At 43.6% G+C, this 19,392-nt stretch overlaps 1 protein-coding gene across 1 annotated transcript in view; it reads right to left on the minus strand.

Moving 5' to 3' along the window:
• Positions 1 to 2,851: 2,851 nt before the first annotated feature.
• Positions 2,852 to 19,392, minus strand: part of kctd16b (potassium channel tetramerization domain containing 16b) — a 56,323-nt gene continuing 39,782 nt past the window's right edge. The window contains exon 2 of the mRNA XM_040181830.2: positions 2,852 to 8,406. Within this exon, the coding sequence (XP_040037764.2) occupies positions 7,946 to 8,406 (461 nt within the window). The 3' untranslated portion in view covers positions 2,852 to 7,945. The remainder of the gene's footprint in view (positions 8,407 to 19,392) is intronic.

Raw genomic sequence — 19,392 nt, forward strand, 5'->3', positions numbered from 1 at the left:
AAACGAAGAGAACAAGCTCTCGCCCAAAAGCCACGGGAGGACAGTGCTTTTGTTAGTATTGGCACATCAGCATTTAAAATGACTGAAACAACATGCTGTTAAACCCGTGTGTACTGCAGCTTATTAGCTATCCAGCAAACTGATGTTATCAGCTGCTGGGGGGGAGGGGGTGGACAGAAAGCCAAGGAGCAACTCCAGACATGTCGTTTTTTGTTGTCTGAGATAAGAAGGAGGACCGTTTCTCGTTTTTGAGATTCATGATCTGTCCCTGTCATGTTATGTCTCCGCCTGCCATCTGGTTTTTAGTCCGTGTCAGATCAGAATTTAGAATTGTTTAAAAATGACGCAGGAATAAACGTTTTAACAACGTAACCAAAAATATAATAAAGTAATCCAAGACGACATATTTCAGTCTGAATTCTGAGTTAAGGCTCCTCTGGCGTAACAACAGCAGATGTGGCCTTTGATTAACACGCAGCAGTTACTAAAAGCAAAAATGTCTGCAATCAGTATTCAGCATCCATCCACATTTCAAAGTAATTCATCCCACCGAAACGTTGTGTGTTGCACGTTGGCCCTTTGCTGACAGGACCTCTGTTCTGTATACTAAACCTATTGCTCCGTCTATTATGTGGCTTTCACTGCACAGCCGTGCACAACTCAAGTGATGCTCAGTTCAGTTCACAGAAAAGAAAAAAAAAAGAAAAAGCGTTAACGCATTAAATGTCCTTGTAATCTTGTCGACGGGACGGGACGGCGGCTCCAGGACACATTCAATGCAGGATCAGCTCATTGTGCACAAAGGCTTGTATCATTGTTCACTCCACAATGGCTGGCAGCCCGCGTCGTTCTTCCGCGTTGTTGAGGGAAATCATCCCGACTGGCGGCAACAATGGCGACACACGCGGCTGATCTGATCGCCGAGCCGCAGCGCGCTCTCTTTCTTCTGGGATGCTGGAAAAACATATCGTGTTGCTTATCTGGGAGATGGATGCTGACAGCTAACACACGCCGTGTGCGCCCCCCCTTCTTTGATTTCCCCCCCTAGACCCCATTGGTGATATTCTCCTCCTCCTTTTCTTCCTCGTGGCTACAGACCTGCGTCGAGTTGTCTGCACGCTCCTTCTCATGCCCACGAAGTTTCTTATCCTGAAAGTCAGAGTTTCCTATTCCTCCATTTCCTTTCCGCCCGTCTTACTTTCCGTCTATCTTGGACCCCCTCTAACCTCTCCCTCCCTCCCTCCCTCCGCCCGTTGCCTCTGCTTCATTTCCTTCCCTTTTCTCCCGTTTAATCCTCATTTAATACCTTTTCCTCTTTCGACACCCTTTTATCACCATTCCCTCACCCCTCACATCCGTTCATTCCTTGTTTTTATCAGTCTATTCATTGCCGGCTCAAAAAAGCCCCCCCATGTAACCCCCCCATCGCCTGATCTAGACAAGATAGCTGATCCCACTGATGCTATTTTAAGCACGTCATGCTTACGCTTCCCTCCTCCTCCCTTCCACGGAGAGCTGGCAGCGACGAAGACGGGACTTGAAACATGCATTCCTCCCTCACAAACCAGACTTTTCTCTGCCTGATTGTGACTTGGAAATTAGTATAATTAACGGTACTGTCAGGAGACAAGCCAGTGGGACAGAAATAGCTGATATCCCTCCATATGTCATGTTAACAATTGAATTGTCCTCAAGTTTTTGTGCTTAATGTGGACTTTCTAAAAAGTACCTTCCTGATTAATTGGGATCATCCGTGCGTGACTAGTCTCTGGTCCTAGTTGCCACCATGACAACGGTGACCTCAATGACTAATCTGCATGATCGGTGAAGGTGCTTTAAGGGGAGACAGGTTGCCTTCAACGATTGAATCTTGGGAATTTTAAACCATTATCTTTGGAAGGGTCTTTTCCTTCTCACGATGTCGTGTTTGTTGGTTTGTTTCCAAATTGAACGATTATATGTAATGTTAATATTTGACTTAATTGGGCCTTTGTTTTACAATTGCCACACAAACCTTTGCTGCACACGTGTTGTCGTGTATCTCTTTTTTGTCTGCCTTTCCATCTTTGTGATTTTCCTCTTCAAGAATCCTCCGTCTTACCTCATCTGTTTCATGCTTGTGGATTCCGTCATATCCTGTGACAGACGTGAGCCCACCGAGCTCAACCAATGACGCACGTTGTACGTATTAATAATACACATAATACTGGGCTCTAAATTTGGCTCTGCTGCAGTGTCCTAAAACCCGGCCGTGTTCACTCGTTAACTAACTCTCCGTTCTACACGGTGAGTGGGTCACTAAGGGAGCAATACATTTAGATTTCAGGCAGTTTAAATCATTTTAAATCATGTTATTTTCATCTGTGAGTGACGCACGTATGAAATGAGGATTTTTGCATTGTGGCACCGTAAGACAAATATAGTGTTCATTACATAACAACACTTTATTTCTTGTATGTTTGTATGTAGTAAAAAAACGGCAAATAACATAAAGGAAATTCAATTGAATAATATCTCTATTTCTCTATCTCTATTTAACTGGATTACTAGTAATGAACACTAGTTATAAATTAATTTTCTTCTGTGAATGGACACAGCACATGCAAATGGTTTGTGGCCGCTGCCACAGCCAGTGCAAAATAATATAACCATAAACGTAGGCAGTGTTTGAATGCAGCAGTTCGGTATGAAAAGCCTGTTTTGCCGCTTATGAGGAGCAGATCGGCTCGTTCTCGCTTGTGTGTAAAATATTAATCTCAAATGAATGATACATTTGAAAGATCCACTATCCGATGTGAAAGATGTGAGATTAATGAGGATCACAGAACTGTGAATGAAGGCCAGACATCGGTCGCTGTACAGAATGTCTTGTTTATTGTTGTCGTCGTCATACATTTTCAAAACCGCTATATGCTTCGTATCTAAAGATTATTCAAACTTTAGTCTGAAGGTGGACGTGGCAACACCCGGAACGCAGAGCGACTCTCACCACAGATGTTTGGCTGTCAACGGAAAACATTCATTTAGTTTATAATCTTTGTATAATTTGATAGCCATGTTTTCATAATTCCATAATTACCAAGATACTGTATCATGTTTCCTGAAGGATTCATTTTTCAATGAAAGATTTTCATAAGGGTGAGAATAACTCTGTTTCGCAGGAGCTTCGTCACACTTTTTATTTGAAAAAGTTACACACCTGTGGAGGAACAGCAGACACTATCAACAATTTTTTTTCTTTGTAAAGTTATTTTTTTTTCTGTTAAATATCAGCTCTCGACATAATCTTTTACACAAGAACAGACTAGGTTAAATCTGTTATATGTTTTGAATACCAACATGCTCACAATGTGTCCGAACCATTTTTTTATCTCCTTTTTAGTGTCAGAACAACTTAACGTAAAAACAAACGCCCCTTTGTTTCAATCGGTGTGTGTGTCGGGTGGTGTCAGAGTAGATGATTGTGCTTCACAGGCTCATGAAAGACAGGAGGAAAACAAGCGGGCCTGTGGTCGTGTACGTCGGGGCACGACCTTAACTTCAGCAAAGGAAAATCTGTAGACGGCCACGCAAGATCACGTCAATTCACACGTTTGACATTACTTCAGTCGCTCTCCTTTTCATACATCACATTGTACTTGCAACCAAAATAAAGTCATTCTTTTACAACAAGCTCCACATCCTCTTTTTTTTTTCTTCTTTTCTTAAATAACTTGATATCATGTTCTCTGAAGGTGAAAAGCGGTCATCTTTCTCTCTCATGAAGGACGCAATATGTGTGACTATGTTGTGCATGTAAGGTGATTATTGACTTTTGATCTCTTTTTGAAATACTTGTTTGTGCTTCCGTATAACTTTATACATTGTGCAAAAAACGGCTGTATTCTACTCTAGAAGGCCACCGGGTGTCTTGCTGTGCGTTTTCACTACGTGTGTTCAACAGCCTTCCTGGAGACACATTTCAGTTTGAAAATGCTCTCGGATCGATTTCCGTGACCGACTGACCTTGATGCTTATAAAGTAAACAAACCCAACACATTTTTTTTTTTAAATGGCTGGCAGGGTCGAGCAAATATGGTCCCTCATATCCCTCTGCTTAAGTTTTGACTCAATAAAAGCGGCACACCAATAACTACTGCAGATGTAAAAAAAAAAAACGACTTTACAAAGAAAATGATGCAAAAGGTTAAGCCACAATTCTTTCTTGACAATCAGATGTTCATCCTTAATATGAATTATGTTTATTTGAACTGTTGCACTAGCCGCTCAGAAACACAATTTACAAGTAAAAGAGAAAAATCTTTATACAGTATCTCAAGTCAGCATGCCGTTCTCAGAAAGCTTAAAGCAATAATCAACCAAAGGCCAACTATTGTCTGGCCTGATGCTCCTATTCGGCCATTTCCACCTGTGTTTACAGGCGGTTGAAGGCCAGAATACATGAAACCTGCAATCATAAGCCCTCATAGCTGGCCAGTGTGAACTAACTGTGCTGTATGCAAGTCAACCACAAACAATCTGTGCAAAGAACTGACATTTTTCCTTTGGTTCAGACCAGGAACACGAACAAAGAATACAACACCACCACAATGCTTTATATAGTGCAGTTTGTTTTGTTGTGGCTCACACGAGACTTTCACGCGTTTCTAGTTTTGAATTTCAATTTAAAGGGAAACCATATAAACGTTTAGCCCACATCCTGTTGTACTGTTGTCTATTCGGTTTGTGACTCCTTGGCCAACAATGTTGCTCACTGTGTCACCTAAACTGCAGCTGGCTGCTTCAGGGGCTTCAGTCTGGTATTCAGCAGTAAAACTCAGTCAGATTATGGTCAGAACACATAAAATCAGTTGGATTCCCTTTAAGTTGCAGCTGAAAATCCAACTGAGAGAGCGATCCGATGAGTGTTTGTCCATAAGATCTTGTTTATTGCCTCGTCAGTACGTTTGGAATTCTGTTGTTTGTCCTTATATTGGGGAAATCGTGCTGTGATTCTGACACTTTTCATTTTTCACCCAATAAAACCCGCCCCGAAAAACAGCTGAACGTCGTCCCTTTTAAGTTCGTAGTTGAAGTTTCGTTTCAAATCCAACGTCCCGGCGTAGAGAGCCAGAACGACGACAACAACAACAACAACCAAACACAACACTTTCTGCCTGCACTGGGTGGTAGCAAACCATTCGGTGATGGATTGTTTCCTCAAGGCTTGAACATACGTCTTTCAGATTTATTGATTTCAATTCAGCGTTGCTGAAATGTCTCGGTCGCCTGTGACGGCTTCCGTCGCGCTGACAACCAGTTTATGACCATGTTTGCTCAGAAAGCGAGTTGTTTATCATTTGTTATAGTGGTAAATATAGGCTATAATATTTTATAGGTGTGTATTATATATTTTCTCATCCCTGATGGGCCAATACTCTAGCTGATAAAACAAGAATGGCTGTATTACATTAGCGTCAGTCTACTGTATCACTAAAAACAATGCGGCAGCCACACCTCATGGATTTGCATGTTATATATACAGGTAGTATAATACATCATTCTGGTTGGATGTGATTCATGGTGTTTATTTACATACAACGTGTAGTGTGCATTAACATATCTCGACTTCTCCTCATAAGATAAATTACTTCTAAATGAAAATGTAATATTCCAGTATTGTAGAAAAATATGTCATATTCATTGTGTGGACGTCAGGGAAATGGTTGGTTTATATCAGCACCTATTGCAACCATATTATTGTATTCTATAATAAACCACAGTAAACATATGGACACCATTGAATATACATACAACTCAAAATATTACTACCTATGAACCGCTTTTCACAGGAAATACATTTTATGGGCAACTTAAGGGCATTGGATAATCTATTAATGTAAAGGCCTTTTGATAGAAAAATAAGTATAATAGAACATTTTTGAATTGGGGTATTTTTATTTTTGATATTATACTGTACATATTTGATATATGCATGACTGTCTGTGTGCTTTTAATTGAGCTTAAAATATTGTGCTTTGTGAAAGCTTTGATTGTTCATATATAGTTTCACAAGAGAAGTAACAACAAATATTGAGAACTTTAATTATATTTCTCCAGGAAAATGCCATTGTCTCCTTTTCTTCATTGTTTAACTTCTACAAGCGAGGTAACCTTCCTGAACTTTTATCTGGTCAACCCAATCATTTATATGTAGATTTTTGTAGCACAAACTAACATTGTTGTCTATCACACTATTCATAAATAACATCAGTGTTTTGCCAAAAAAACTGGAACCAACAAACATGGTGTCTGTTTGCAGTTGTTTTTCAGCTATTTCGTCCTAATATCTGATCAAATCTGTCTTTTCTATTGGACCTAGTGAGGTTATTTAAGCTTCCTTCCACAGTACTTTGGACATAGCGCAAGTTTCTAATGAAACATTTTGTCATGTTGAAATCTAATTCTCACTGAATCATGTACTGTATTTGTTTCCTTAGATGTACACTACACGTCCAACCCTTTATAATATGTGCTCTTTTACAAGATTTTAATATCGGTAACACTACCGGTTTAAATAAACATTGAACTATTTTGACTAGGATTGCTTTAAATGGCATTGCCTTTGTGCGTTTGCCCTTTGCAGTGTTCAACAAGTTAATTTGCAACCTGAATTAAGAATCAACCCACTTGGGATATAAAACCAGGTTCTCGAAATGCACAATAAAAATGAAAAAAGACTATTTAAAGATAGTCCGCCATCTTTGTTGATTTTATTACCACGACGCGTTACATTAACTAAACCTGGAGAACATCCACGTGCACACATTAATAGTCAAACTACCTGTGTAAGTTACCCAGGGGCGTCATTAATTACTGTAAACAAGAACCACGTCTATGAGCTCTTTAAAATGAATCGCTATCAATCACCTTGTCAACCGACTGGGTAGAAAGCTTCTGTTTGCACTGATGGTTTAGCCTGCGAAGCGATTTCGTCCCATTCAGTCACTGCGGGTGTCACAGTCAGCATGGTTTAAACCACCTGGTAATTGATGGCCTTGTATGTGGAAACGAACGCGAGAGCCATTTAAGTGGAAACGGAGCTTCTGTACCCCCCCCCCCCCGTCAAATGTAATCCTCCACTCTTCCACTTATCTATCACAGCGTAACCTGGGAACTGCTCCACATAAAGCCACGGCAAAAAAAAAACATGCTTTGCGAAGGTAGTTTGATTCACTTGGGGTAAGTTTGCAATTTAACTGATGTTAGAAGAAGAAAAGAAATTGTGCTGCTGATGAAATTGTGCATCCTCCAAGTCGAAAAATCCCCAAAATGTTGTCTGAAAGTTTGGAAATTGACCCGCCGCCCCGGCAGCTGAGCACTCAAGAGTATTTATAGTGATAGTCGGGACAGCATGAATTATTAATGGTTCCTGATGCAGATGTATTCATGACCTCTAGGCCACATGGGTGCAAACGCACACACAGACACACACTTTAACACACATTCACAAACTAAATCAGTTCTCTGTGGAATAAAACTGTAGCTCCGGTGATGGTTTTCCATTAAAATGACAGGCAGAGGGCCGGGTGTTTCAACCTTTGCAGCCGTCAGCTGGCCCGCGGTTGGTCCATCGGTTCGGAGACGACGTCTTTCGGGGATAAAATATTCAAGGCTGTGAAGCATTCAGCACGTGCGGCACATACCTACAATACATACTGTAGGCCTAAACTACTCACTCACACTCACACACACACGTTCTATGTCAACAAGTCCGTTTTTCATGCTTCTTACTAGCTGCTGTGGAGCATTTAAGCCTACTGGCATGAAGGTGACCTTTCTTCCAGTGACTGGATTCTAAAGAGTTTGGTGTTTTCTCCCTTTTTTGTTGCAAAAGTCCTGATCAAAAAACATGTAAACTGATCCTTGGCCTCATGTGTCTGCACGCCGGGTCCCGTTTCCTGGCTCACACGCGGTACTTTCTCAGCAGGTCGGCCTGCCACATGTACTTCCTCTCGGGGAACCTCTCTGGGATCTTGATCTTTTGGAAGTCTTGAATGCACTTTTCCAACTCCTCCTCGGCCGTCGGCTTCTCTTTGGCCGCCCTCTTCTTGCACGTCGTGCTGGTGTCGCGGGAGCTCGCCGTGAGCGTGCGCAGCAAGTCACTCTTGCGCCGCTGTTCGGAGTGCTGCAGCATGGCCACCGGGCCCTTTTTCAGCGGCCTGTCCAGGGTTTGGACGCGGGGGTGTGACTGGCGGCTGACCGGCCCGCAGATCACCGTCCCCTGCGGGGAGCCGGCCTCCGACTGGCTCTCGGAGCTGGAGGTGGAGAGCTCGTTGAACGAGGTGCCGCTCTCGCCCTCGCCGTCGCCCTTGTGGTTCTTGCAGCAGCAGTCGCACGGAGGGGAGGACCAACGCGACGAACCGCCTGGAAAGGAGACAAAACCAGAGGGGAGGCGTTAGCGTTTGCGCGGAGCAATTTTTTTGCCCTTTTCTTGGCAGATCAACACGGAGAGATAAACGCGACAGTGACACAAGGAGAGCTACAAATCAGTCAGGCAGGAGAAGAGTCAAAGGCAAAGCAAAAGTCAAAAGAAATGTCCGCTGCACTAAAGTGACACCTGGTTCGCTTCTAGTCAAAACATGTGCACGAGCTGCGCTACTTTGTTTGGAGAACCGCTCTCGTAGATTCACGATGGAGCTAAAACCACACACACACACCATAGATGTTCACATTTACATTGTATGTATTTACAGGAAACACCAATGGCAACGGTACTTTGCAAAGAGTTTTTAACTGCACAGGGATATAGTCTAGTCTGGCAATTTGACAAGGAATAGACGTTAAACTTTACGGTTACATTTGTATGCAACCACTAAACCTTCCCAGCAGCATCACTGGAATGATGAAATTCACAAATAGGTGAATTTAATCTATAAAAATGATACAAAATAAACAATGAGCTTTGATTTTTTTTTTTCTCAGCAGCCCTCAAATGATTCTTCATTGTATTGCATAATGTAAAAACTAAATGTTTTAGTTTAATAAACATTTGAACCCCACACAGCTTGACAACCTTTCCTTCTAAAAACTTGCTGGATTGCTTTTCCGTCACCTTTTAAAGGTGTTTCTATTAACAGATTATCTAGAGGTATCACACTGTTGACGACTTCCGGCCTTCAACCAATAAGGACCACAATGACGCGATGAAAGCTCAGCTTGTCCTCCATGCGAGCACGAAAAGGCTGCAGCTTACGTCCCACTGCAAGAGGAAGCCATGTATTTATCAAGCAAACCCTCGTGAATAATTAAATGGGTATCTGTTGCTGATGGACTCAGCTCTGTTTAGCGAGGAAAGAGATCAAACCCCCCCGATGCAAACACAAACACACACACACATGCAGAGCCCCCTCCATTCCCATTTGGAGACCTGCCCCTCGGACAACAGCGCACGCTTCTGCTTTTGATGCATCCTCTACTCATCGAGTTCAATAGCACTGTTGTTTCTTTTCACTTGAAACGAGATCGAACGAGGCTATAAATAATGCTGCTTAAAATACATGCTTTTACATTCTGTCCTCAGCGACATATTTGGCTTGTTTACGCAGAGGAGACGGAACACAAATCAGCTCATGCAGCCGATATTTCTTCCTGTGAGTACCGCACATAACACAGTTAACAGTTATTTATACTCATAATTTATGTGAGAATAAATAGAAGAATTATTCTTTAGACAATTTGGACGGTTTCTATAACATCGACTTTTATTCTAAACATCAGGACACGCATTCAGTGCAGAACATATATATATATATATTTTCCCTAAAGTCTTGTGTTTCACGTAATGAAGCCAGGCCTTTTTTTCCTCCACAAGGAAGGAAAATATTTCACCATGTGACTGTAAACCGCTGCGATCCCTAAAAGATGTGTCAAACACACACACACAGACACACACTACAGCCTGCTGTATATAAAATAAACATGACCCATCCAAGCTAATGACAGAAATGGAACCCTACGCCCTGAGTCCCCCGTTGCAGCAGCGCCGGATCTCATCAATTACCACAGGCACTTACAGCTTTCACGTGCATACACACACAGCGGTAGAGAACCCGCTAAGCTGGAATAGCGGGATTTAGTAGAATGTGTGCAGGACGGAGGACGTAACCTCGTGACGGCGGCACTTCCGCCTCCCTCTGAAACCTTAGTTTGGGGGACACATGAGTTAATTCGTGTCACTCTGAGTGAACAGCCTGCTCTCTGATCGATGAGATACATACTCGTAATTGGTGTTTTACAAAATGGCCCCGTACTCTGGTGAATTAAGTCTGCCGGCGTCCGATCTGCCCATCCAAATAACATTAACGCGATCAGACGGCTAAAGCCGCTGTAACAAAGGTCTCGAAGAGCCTTGTTGGTTTGTTTGTGAGTGTGTGCCTGCGTGTGTCTGTGTGTGTGTGTGTGTGTGTGTGTGTGTGTGTGTGTCTCTCTACTTTATATGACATTTACTTGAGGCACTTGGTCTTGAGAGAAGCATGCTGCTTTAATTTACAGATAATATAGCTCTTGGCTCTACTGCCTCTAAAGATTTACAGGATTCGATCGATCGATTTAGTTTTCCTGCCAAAACCTTAAGCTTGGTGACGTATCGTCCGAAAAATAAATAAAGGACAAACCATGCAGGAATCCGAGAAATGACAACTGAGAAAAATAAGTCCTTGAGTGGCGTTGACTCTCTCAGCTTCGCAGCGGTACTTTAATTAGGTTCCCATGAGGCTTTATACGTGTACAGCGCGGACGCTTTGTAGCACATTGATTCATGTTAGTGGTGAAAACCAATTTTCCCTGCTAATTGAAATGAAAAAAAAAAAAGTGTGAATGTGAGAACTTGCATTTTATCACTGGTGTTTAAACTCTCTGATTATTGTATCTTGCTAATTAAAGTGACAATTGAAGAACTGTTTGTTATGTTTATTCGGGTTTTGTCCAAGCATCCTGATCCACTGCTGCACCGTACTTGCGACTGCATCCATCGCTCTAAGTTAACATTTTTAGTTGAACGTTAGCTTCTCTATAAGACACATTTCTATTCCATTTGTGTGGAATGTGTTCATGCATACATGATAATTACAAAATTACCACTTTCCGGTCCAGTTGAAATTTCAGCACTCAAAACACTGAGAATTTGACAGTTTCTCTCGGACAGGTATGCGACTCTCCTGAATGATCAGCTCACTTAGAAAAAAAATCATGGAGGAGACATCAGGAGAGCAATCAAGCCCACGAATATGAAGACAAATGTATGTCAAAATCAGGTTTCAAGCGTGCTTGTTTTCTGCAAGGCCGTGAACAGAATTGTCATACAAGTCTTCACAATGTACAGAATGGAGGATTTGGCTTCATCTTTGACCTTTTTTGAAAAAAGCAACCCAAAAGAAAGACGAGTGGACGTTTGGCTGGAAGACGGAGAGCTGAAACCTGGACCCTCCGGCTGTGCCTGCAGCGGCTGCAACAGGGAGCAAGACTGTGTTTAACTGTTGGCGAAAAGGAGCGTCGTTGCTCAGCATATCGAGGGATTTACAGTCACATAAAATACAGGTTTTCTTTTAGACAAGCAGCCTCTGCCTTTTGTTATGGCACGTTTACTGCATTAATAATGTGCCAATATATCCTTTTTTGACGCTCAGAATCCAGATTAAGAATTAGTTTGTGTGTGTCTGTGCTCCTCAATCTTTCCCAGTTGTATATGTACTGTAGTGTAAATGTTACATGTTGTAGTTATATACCAAACGTGGCATGCTGTGCTCTCATGTGAGAGTAAGGTCACATGTTCCTTTAGGGCTGAGTGCCTGATGGTTTGTGTGTGTGTGTGTGTGTGTGTGTGTGTGTGTGTGTGTGTGTGCACATGGGTACAGGTATGTGTACGGTGGCTGTCTCAGCACAGCCACATACTGTGTGTGTAGTGTGACAAATGAAGCACCATAGGCGGGAGCCCAATGTGGGCTTGTTTGTGTTTTTGTCACTTTCACCATACAGGTTACATCATTCATGTTATAGGGCAGTGTGTGTGTGTGTGTGTGTGTGTGTGTGTGTGTGTGTGTGTGTGTGTGTGTGTGTGTGTGAGAGAGTGACATTGGCCTTGGAACCATTATCTGCACGCCGTTGGGCAGTGGAAGGGAGGCTGATGTCAGGTGGGGTTCCCATTCGTGTCATCGGAGGTGTGAGACGGGCGGCCGTGCTTCTGGCCAGCATCACCCAGCGCACACACCCTTTGTGCGCCTTGTGTTGTGCTGTATACGCAGCCGCTCACATGAGCTCGTGTTGTTTCTCTGAAGTGGGCAGCAGGTCTGACAGAAGTCCAATGACTGTCCCATGCTATTACACACACACACACACACACACACGCTCACAAGACATTCGGAGGCTATTTCCTGTTTTCTGCAATGCTGTAACCAGAATTAGAAACACGCACACACATAGACACACACACACACACACACACACACGCATGGAATGCTTCCTGTCAGGTGTTGCGGGATCCGATGTATTGATCTTAGCAGGGACCTTCAGAACTTGTGTTACTTTGTGCCAGGAGAAAGAGCTGGCCAACGCCCGCTCTGCTCACTGTTGAATAAAACGAACAAACCTAATTCACGTATCAGCGTCTGTCATTTCCTAAAATCTGCCGACACTATATGTTATGAAATGAATACATTTCATGGTATCTTGTCGACTCGATGTACAACGTTATAAGTGGACATTATTGGTGGGGTGAGTTTCTCTTAGAACAACTTTTGTGTGTCCCCCCCCAGAATTTAGCTGGAACCACTGAACTCCCCGCTGTCTTTTCTTGATGCTTGTCAACATGAGTGCACACTCAAGAGGTAAACACAGAATATGAGTAAGCTTCTTTAATTATCTCCTTTCCATCCATTCATTAAACACCACCACCGTTTTCTTTTACATTAAAATGTCTTCAAACAACTCGTGCAGTACCGTTTTCTTTTGCTCCCGTGTGTTTCCTCATGGGGTCGATTTTTCAAACCAAGGAAAAGGCTACAAACTTTGCAGTGTTTGGCGATGATATCAAAGGATTTTCACTACAAGTTGCCCTTCCCCTCTCATTTATTCTTTTTCTGTTTCTTTTATCGTAGTCCATTCTATTCTGCACTCTCCATCTTTCCGTCTCCCCGTGTCTCTCCAGCACCGTTCCCCTCCTAATGTCGGTATCGACGGGTCGGGGCGTCGCAGGAAGTACACGGACGATTGCCCTCGGATTGATTTCTGTCATACAGACTCTCGGCACTGGGAGGCTGTTCACCTGAGATAAATGATGCTGGAACAACAAAAGCAAATACACCTCTTCCATCCATCACTTCCTCGCCCTCAGTTTCTTTTTCTTTTTCTGTTCCCCATCTCAACTCTGCATCTCTTCGCCACCGCGTCTCTCTCCCCAAACCCCTTCTGCTGCCGTCGCTCCTTCAGTCTATTCCATCTCGTTTTGCTTTTCCTCCTTCTCATCCGTCATTCTGGCCTTCTCTGGGTTTATAGTTTCAACATAGGTATAGGTACAACACTACGACACAAATGGTTGATTATATAGAAAATGTGATCATTTGTGTATCCGTTACAAGGATGAATATTTCATTTGATTAAATCCTCAGTGCAAAGTCAGGTCATAATGACAGCAACCAAAGTTAGCAGTGATGCAGCCTTTGCCCCAGGACACTTGATGGTGATCAAGTCGGATCCTGCAGGAGCTTCTTTCTGTCTCAGCTGTCTGGCTTCTGGCTGTGGGGAGAAGCCCGGTTGGTCAGTTATTGATCCAACTGTCCCCGGTGCTGGCGATGCGTTCTGGACAAAAGGCATCAGCTGCCAAATGAAAAGTCCTGCATATTCACAAGGCAGAAGGTGTGTTTTTTTTCTTCCAAGCAGGTAATTTGTTTTGCAAGCTATATTTGCAAGGTTGGCATTAAAGATAACAAGAATGACACGTTTTATTTTCCCTCTCTGTTCTCCTCCCCGTCTTTCACTCGACGCAGCGTCATTAGTCCCTGGAGAGGCGGCGGGACTGTTCAGCTGCTTTAACCAGCCACTTCTTTCACGCCGACGTGTTTCCCCCCCTGTATTTAAAGGTCCCATTCCACCGCGAGGGCGCTTCTTCTCGCACGTTATTTGGTTTTGTGTGTCTGCGTCTGAGTGGAAATCTCTTCTCCTCCACCAGCAGGTGTTGGATTCCCCCGAGGGACACTGCTTTGTTAGGAGTTTATTTCTAACTGCGAGTTTAATTTCCCCCTTGCTGTCCTTCATTCTTTCCATCTATTGATTTCTCCTCTCCTACAGCCCTGGGGCCTTCAGGGCGGCTGTTATAAAGGGACACTCATTGTCCCAAAATGTATGTAACACGTGCCCCTGCAACTATAATCCCCCGTATGTTCCAGAAACACAGCAGCAGGCTTCTTTCCTTTGAGTTCACAAGAGGTACTTTGGCAAAATTGGCACAAGTCCCGAGAACGAATGTAACACTAAATTGGACTGGCTTTTATTCTCCTGTTTCAAGTTGAATGTGTGGAAGGAACCATCAGTAGCAGTCGGGGGGAAGCGGGATGAGAAGAATTCAAACAAGTTGCAAGAGTGGTTTGAAGTTCTAGTTGGTTTGAAAAATGAACCATCGATGTGTAACGTTGACCAGAAGTGGCATAATTGACGTGGGGGGGGGGGGGGGGGGGTATTAAGCGCGGAGACATTTTCATCTTAAAGTGCAATCCCACTGATTACTAATCAAGCCTCATCTCCAAATAATAGAGTTTTCTCATGGAGTGGGCAGCAGCTTCCGTCAGTAGTCATTAACAATGCTCACAAATAGTCCCTTTCAACCCAGCGTACACCGAGTGCTCTGCTGAAACATTCTTCATGATGCAAATGAATGATCCGTCTCTGCAAAAACACCAACTGATGTCCAGCCAACACTCAGCCACTGCAGGCTATCAGTGCTCACGCTGCTTATGCAGTATGTATTCATTCATCCATCCTGCTCTCCATCAATACATTTTAGATGAGAAATGTTTGAAGTAAAAAAAAAAAAAAAAAAGCTGTAGCACGTCTTCGATAAGTTGTTCAGCTGAGACAAGAGCTCTACGCGCACCCGCTTTGTGGTCATTCAGAATAATATTTCCTTATTATATATTGTTATTGGATTGTACAGTTACAGGTAAAATATTTATATTGTAAGTTAACTTGTTACGATTTCCAGCTCTTAATGTTAAATATTCCACATTTCTCAATTATTTATTTATCTTTGATACATTTATTAATCATCCCCGCTTTGTGTTTTTAATGGAACTTGAACAGCAAACCTCAATGTTACTTAAAAAGTGAATTATGGATCGACACAGCACCCGTGCAAAGGTTAAAACTGGCCTTTGGATTGAACAAGATGCTGGTAGAATTAAAAAAAACGAAGGTGAGAAAAAGCAATTAATAGCGGCCGTCTCCATCCGCAGTTTTTTACGAGTCCGGGTCCTTAGTGCTGATCTCAAACGTTCCCATGTGAATGTGACTCTGTCCCCAGTGGGTAAACATGGCTGATTAATTGGATCCTACAGCCAGGTGATTCTTTACAGTGAGAAAATAGAGTGGTTTTTAATCTGGAAGCAACCAAGCGAGCAGCCAGAAGCGGCAGCAAATGTTGGCAAAGGGTAGTGAGTGTAACAACTAAACTCTACAGTCGGAAGGGTGGAGGGTGTGCAGACGGAAAGGTATGGCCGCCAATATTACAGCACTGTTGGAGAGCTATTGGTGTGGTATTTAAAAGAACCGTACAGTATTTCGCTGGGGAAATCTTCATGTAAGCGTCGTGCTTGTCAGGAGCATCCCACCCAGTGATGAATAATCTATGATCAACCAACTGTAACCATTGACTGTGGTTGTAAAACAATCACTGGCCAGCAGAGTCCTCACCATCACTATCTGTGTCGCACATGTTCTCTCATTATCCATCTGTTACTTTTCTAAAGGATTACTGCATGTTTCCCCCCGATTAGTAATCCTGGCTCTGTGATGTCATTACTCGGATGGCTCTGCTTTCAAACTGGGAACTGAGGTTGAATGGCATTAATTCCACCGTTATCGTCATCTGAAGAATGATGAATGAAAAAAAAGAGATTTCACTTCAAAATTGGCCCTTATTGCCTCTCATATTCTCCTTTTCCCCTGAATGACTGTCCATCTCATTTTTGTTCCGCTTCCATCCGCTTCTTTTGTAAATTCTCAGTCAATCTCCACCCTTTGTCGCCCCAATCTGTCATCTGACCCCTTTCACCCCGTCCTGCCATCATAATGGACTGCCCATGCAGAGTTTTCTCCCTGTCCCTTTCGTCTCTAGTCTAACGTTTTAGTCATTTTGCTCGACATCTTTTCCAGTAATTTGCTCTGCATCTACAGTTTGCAGCTCCATCCTCGATGGTAATTGATATTAGCGCTTCACTTGTCATTCTTCTCCGTGGTCTTCTACAGCCAGATTAATGTCCACAGCACCGACAATCATCCGTCTGGGGCGGCGCTCAGTTCAGGATGCTACGACGGGTGCACATGTATGATGTGCCCTGGGAGCAGAATGCGGACTCAAATAGTTTTGCCAATGGCGTGCTTGCAGACTACGCTGAGTCGGACTACCGTTGCTGTGATGCTGGATGCATCCAGCCCTTTTGTGTATTGCTGCTCAGATCCTTGAACCAACACCCGGTGTACTCTGTAAATGATGCAAGACTCCAGCTACATTCAATAACCCACCAGATTCGACCCTCTTTTTTTTTCCTGCAGGCACTCCAGGACATGTTCAATAAAAATCCCTGCTCCCCCCTCCCCCGGTGTATCATCCTTTAGATGTTTCATCCACCCGACCGTCACTGATGTGTTGTGTGTTTTGGTTTGTTGCCATTCTTGGGAGACAAAAGCTGCTGTGGGCAGGAGGATCCTTTCAGGCCTGCTGATTCTGAGCGGAGAATGATAATAAATGCTAAATGCTAATAGTATATTCCGTTAATCAAGGCATATTGTATATCTTAGGCGTAGTGTACTAGTCACAGCATGGCATGCTGAAAATTATGAAATACAAGTTTTCCGTAAAGCATTTTTTTCTACAACTGTGCAGTAAGTACCTGAAAAGTGCATAATCACCCAATGAATGAATGGATAATGATTACCGTATTTTCCGCACTATAAGGCGCACTTAAAAGCATTTTAAAAAGTCTTATAATCCGGAGCGCCTTATATATGGATCAATTGGTTGATCCACACTGGTTGTACACGGCGCTCAAGGCGCTCTGTCAAAATGTTTCAGTATGAAAAAACAATAATAATAAATATGTTTCGGTACGACTGGTAAACTACAAAGCCGCACCGCTTGCAGCATTACGGCTACTGTAGTCAGTAACCACCGATACTGTGCTTACTTACCGTTACGGTGACCAGACGTCCGCTTTTCCCCGGACATGTCCTCTTTTTGAGACCTAAAAAATTCCAAAATTCCGGGAAACATCCGGGATTTTGCTTCGTCGGATATTTGCTTCTCTGGGTCTTTCACAAACTACTTATTCCGCCCTTAAGTGGTGGAAATGGTGTCTCCCTTGTTCCACCTTCTTGCGCGAGCTGTCACGGGCTGTACGCAACGCAACTAGGGGAGGCGGGCAGGTGCTCAGTGTTGCCAGGTTGGAAATGTTCACCATTTCCAGCAACACTGAGCACCTATCGTACCAAAGGCTCAAAATGGTCGTTTTTGGAGGATAATTATCGTGTATCTGGCAACATTGAGATCGGTCAACCAATGACTGTTCTCTCTACAGTCAGAGCTCGCGCAAGAAGGTGGAACGTAAGGGAGACGCCATTTACAACACTTATGGGCGGAATAACTAGTTTGTGAAAGACCCAGAGAAACACAAATATCCAACGAAGCAAAATCCAGGACGTTTTTGGAATGTCCGGGGGGAAAGAGGACGTCTGGTCACCGTAACATAACGCAAACCCAGGTAAAACGTTTGACTGCAGTATTTCATGCATCTTATAATCCAGTGCGCCCTATGTATGAAAACTGTTTTAAAATAGGTCATTCATTGAAGGTGCGCCTTTTAATCCGGTGCGCCGTGTAGCGCGGAAAATACGGTACAACAACCTTTGTTGATGAGGTGTTTTAACTAAAGATGGGATCTCATTAAATGGGTCGACTGGTTGGGAAGCAAAAAAAATAAACGTGAAAGTTAAGGAAAAAGAGGCTGTCGACTGTGACGCAGAGGGATTGACGAACAGAGAGGTGCTTCATGGAAAGATTTAGAGTAGGTTGAGTTAAAGAATGTCACTTCCCCTTAAGGAACACCCTGGTTAACCTCATTTATCAGCCGGCCTTGGTGTGTAGTTGACATTATCAGGTAAGGGATTGGACACTCCGTTACCCTGCCTGCACGGGGTGATGGGGTTTTTTTCTCCTTATTTATCAGTCCTCATTCTGCGCTGCCAGAGGCTTCTTTGTCACATTCATACACATCAGATAGATGCATCCACCACACATACAAATGTATTATCGCTATGCTGCCTTTTCAGTGGACTCGGCTCCGCAGGAGTTCATGAACATGCAACACACAGCCCCATGTGACCACTTGAATTTAACAATTCATGGGACTGGCACTGATTTCCCCCGAGTCCGAGTCTGCAGCGAGACATCTCAAGTGCCCGGGAAGTAAACGCGCTGTCCATTTTGTGGCCTGGAACGCGACATGTGCATGACCGAGGCGACTGCGGGGAGCGGCGGTCCGTCGGGAACCATCCGGGCAGAATGAAATATAACAGAAGCAGGAAATAATGAGCTCATAAACAATATTGCGAAGAGATTTCTGCTGCAACCTGCACCGAATTCCGAAGACCAAATAGGAGTTTGAAACAAACACGAGCGACGTCTGGGGCGGATGGTCGGGGCGATGAAAGGATTGACTGAGAAGTAAATGAAGCGAGAGATTAAGAAGGGCTGTTGTTGTTTTTTTAAGGCGTAGGGAATGAAAATCGTCTGATCGATAGAACCTTATCGGGGTGTTAAATCCTCTCGCGTCCTGGCAGGACTCTCTGTGCTTGTCCTCTTTATCTACGGTACCATCGTGCTTTTTTTCGTCGATCCGTTTGACTCTTTTTAAGCGGGCGGCCACATGCTCCCGGAATTGCTTTTCCTCACTGTGAGGGAGAGCTGAGAGCGGAAACAGATGCGATGAGCTCTGGAGAGATTTGGGCTGAGGCCGGCGAGGATCATTTTCAATTTAGGCATTTCGGCGGGGGGCCTTTGACGCAACACCATCCTCCGATGTTGTGAATGTCCCTCCTTAAGTCTTTCCCTCTGGGCAGGTGGCTGTAAGAGTGCACGCTTATCACAGT

This window comes from Gasterosteus aculeatus, chromosome 7 (assembly GCF_964276395.1).
Source record: "Gasterosteus aculeatus chromosome 7, fGasAcu3.hap1.1, whole genome shotgun sequence".
Lineage (NCBI taxonomy): Eukaryota > Metazoa > Chordata > Actinopteri > Perciformes > Gasterosteidae > Gasterosteus > Gasterosteus aculeatus.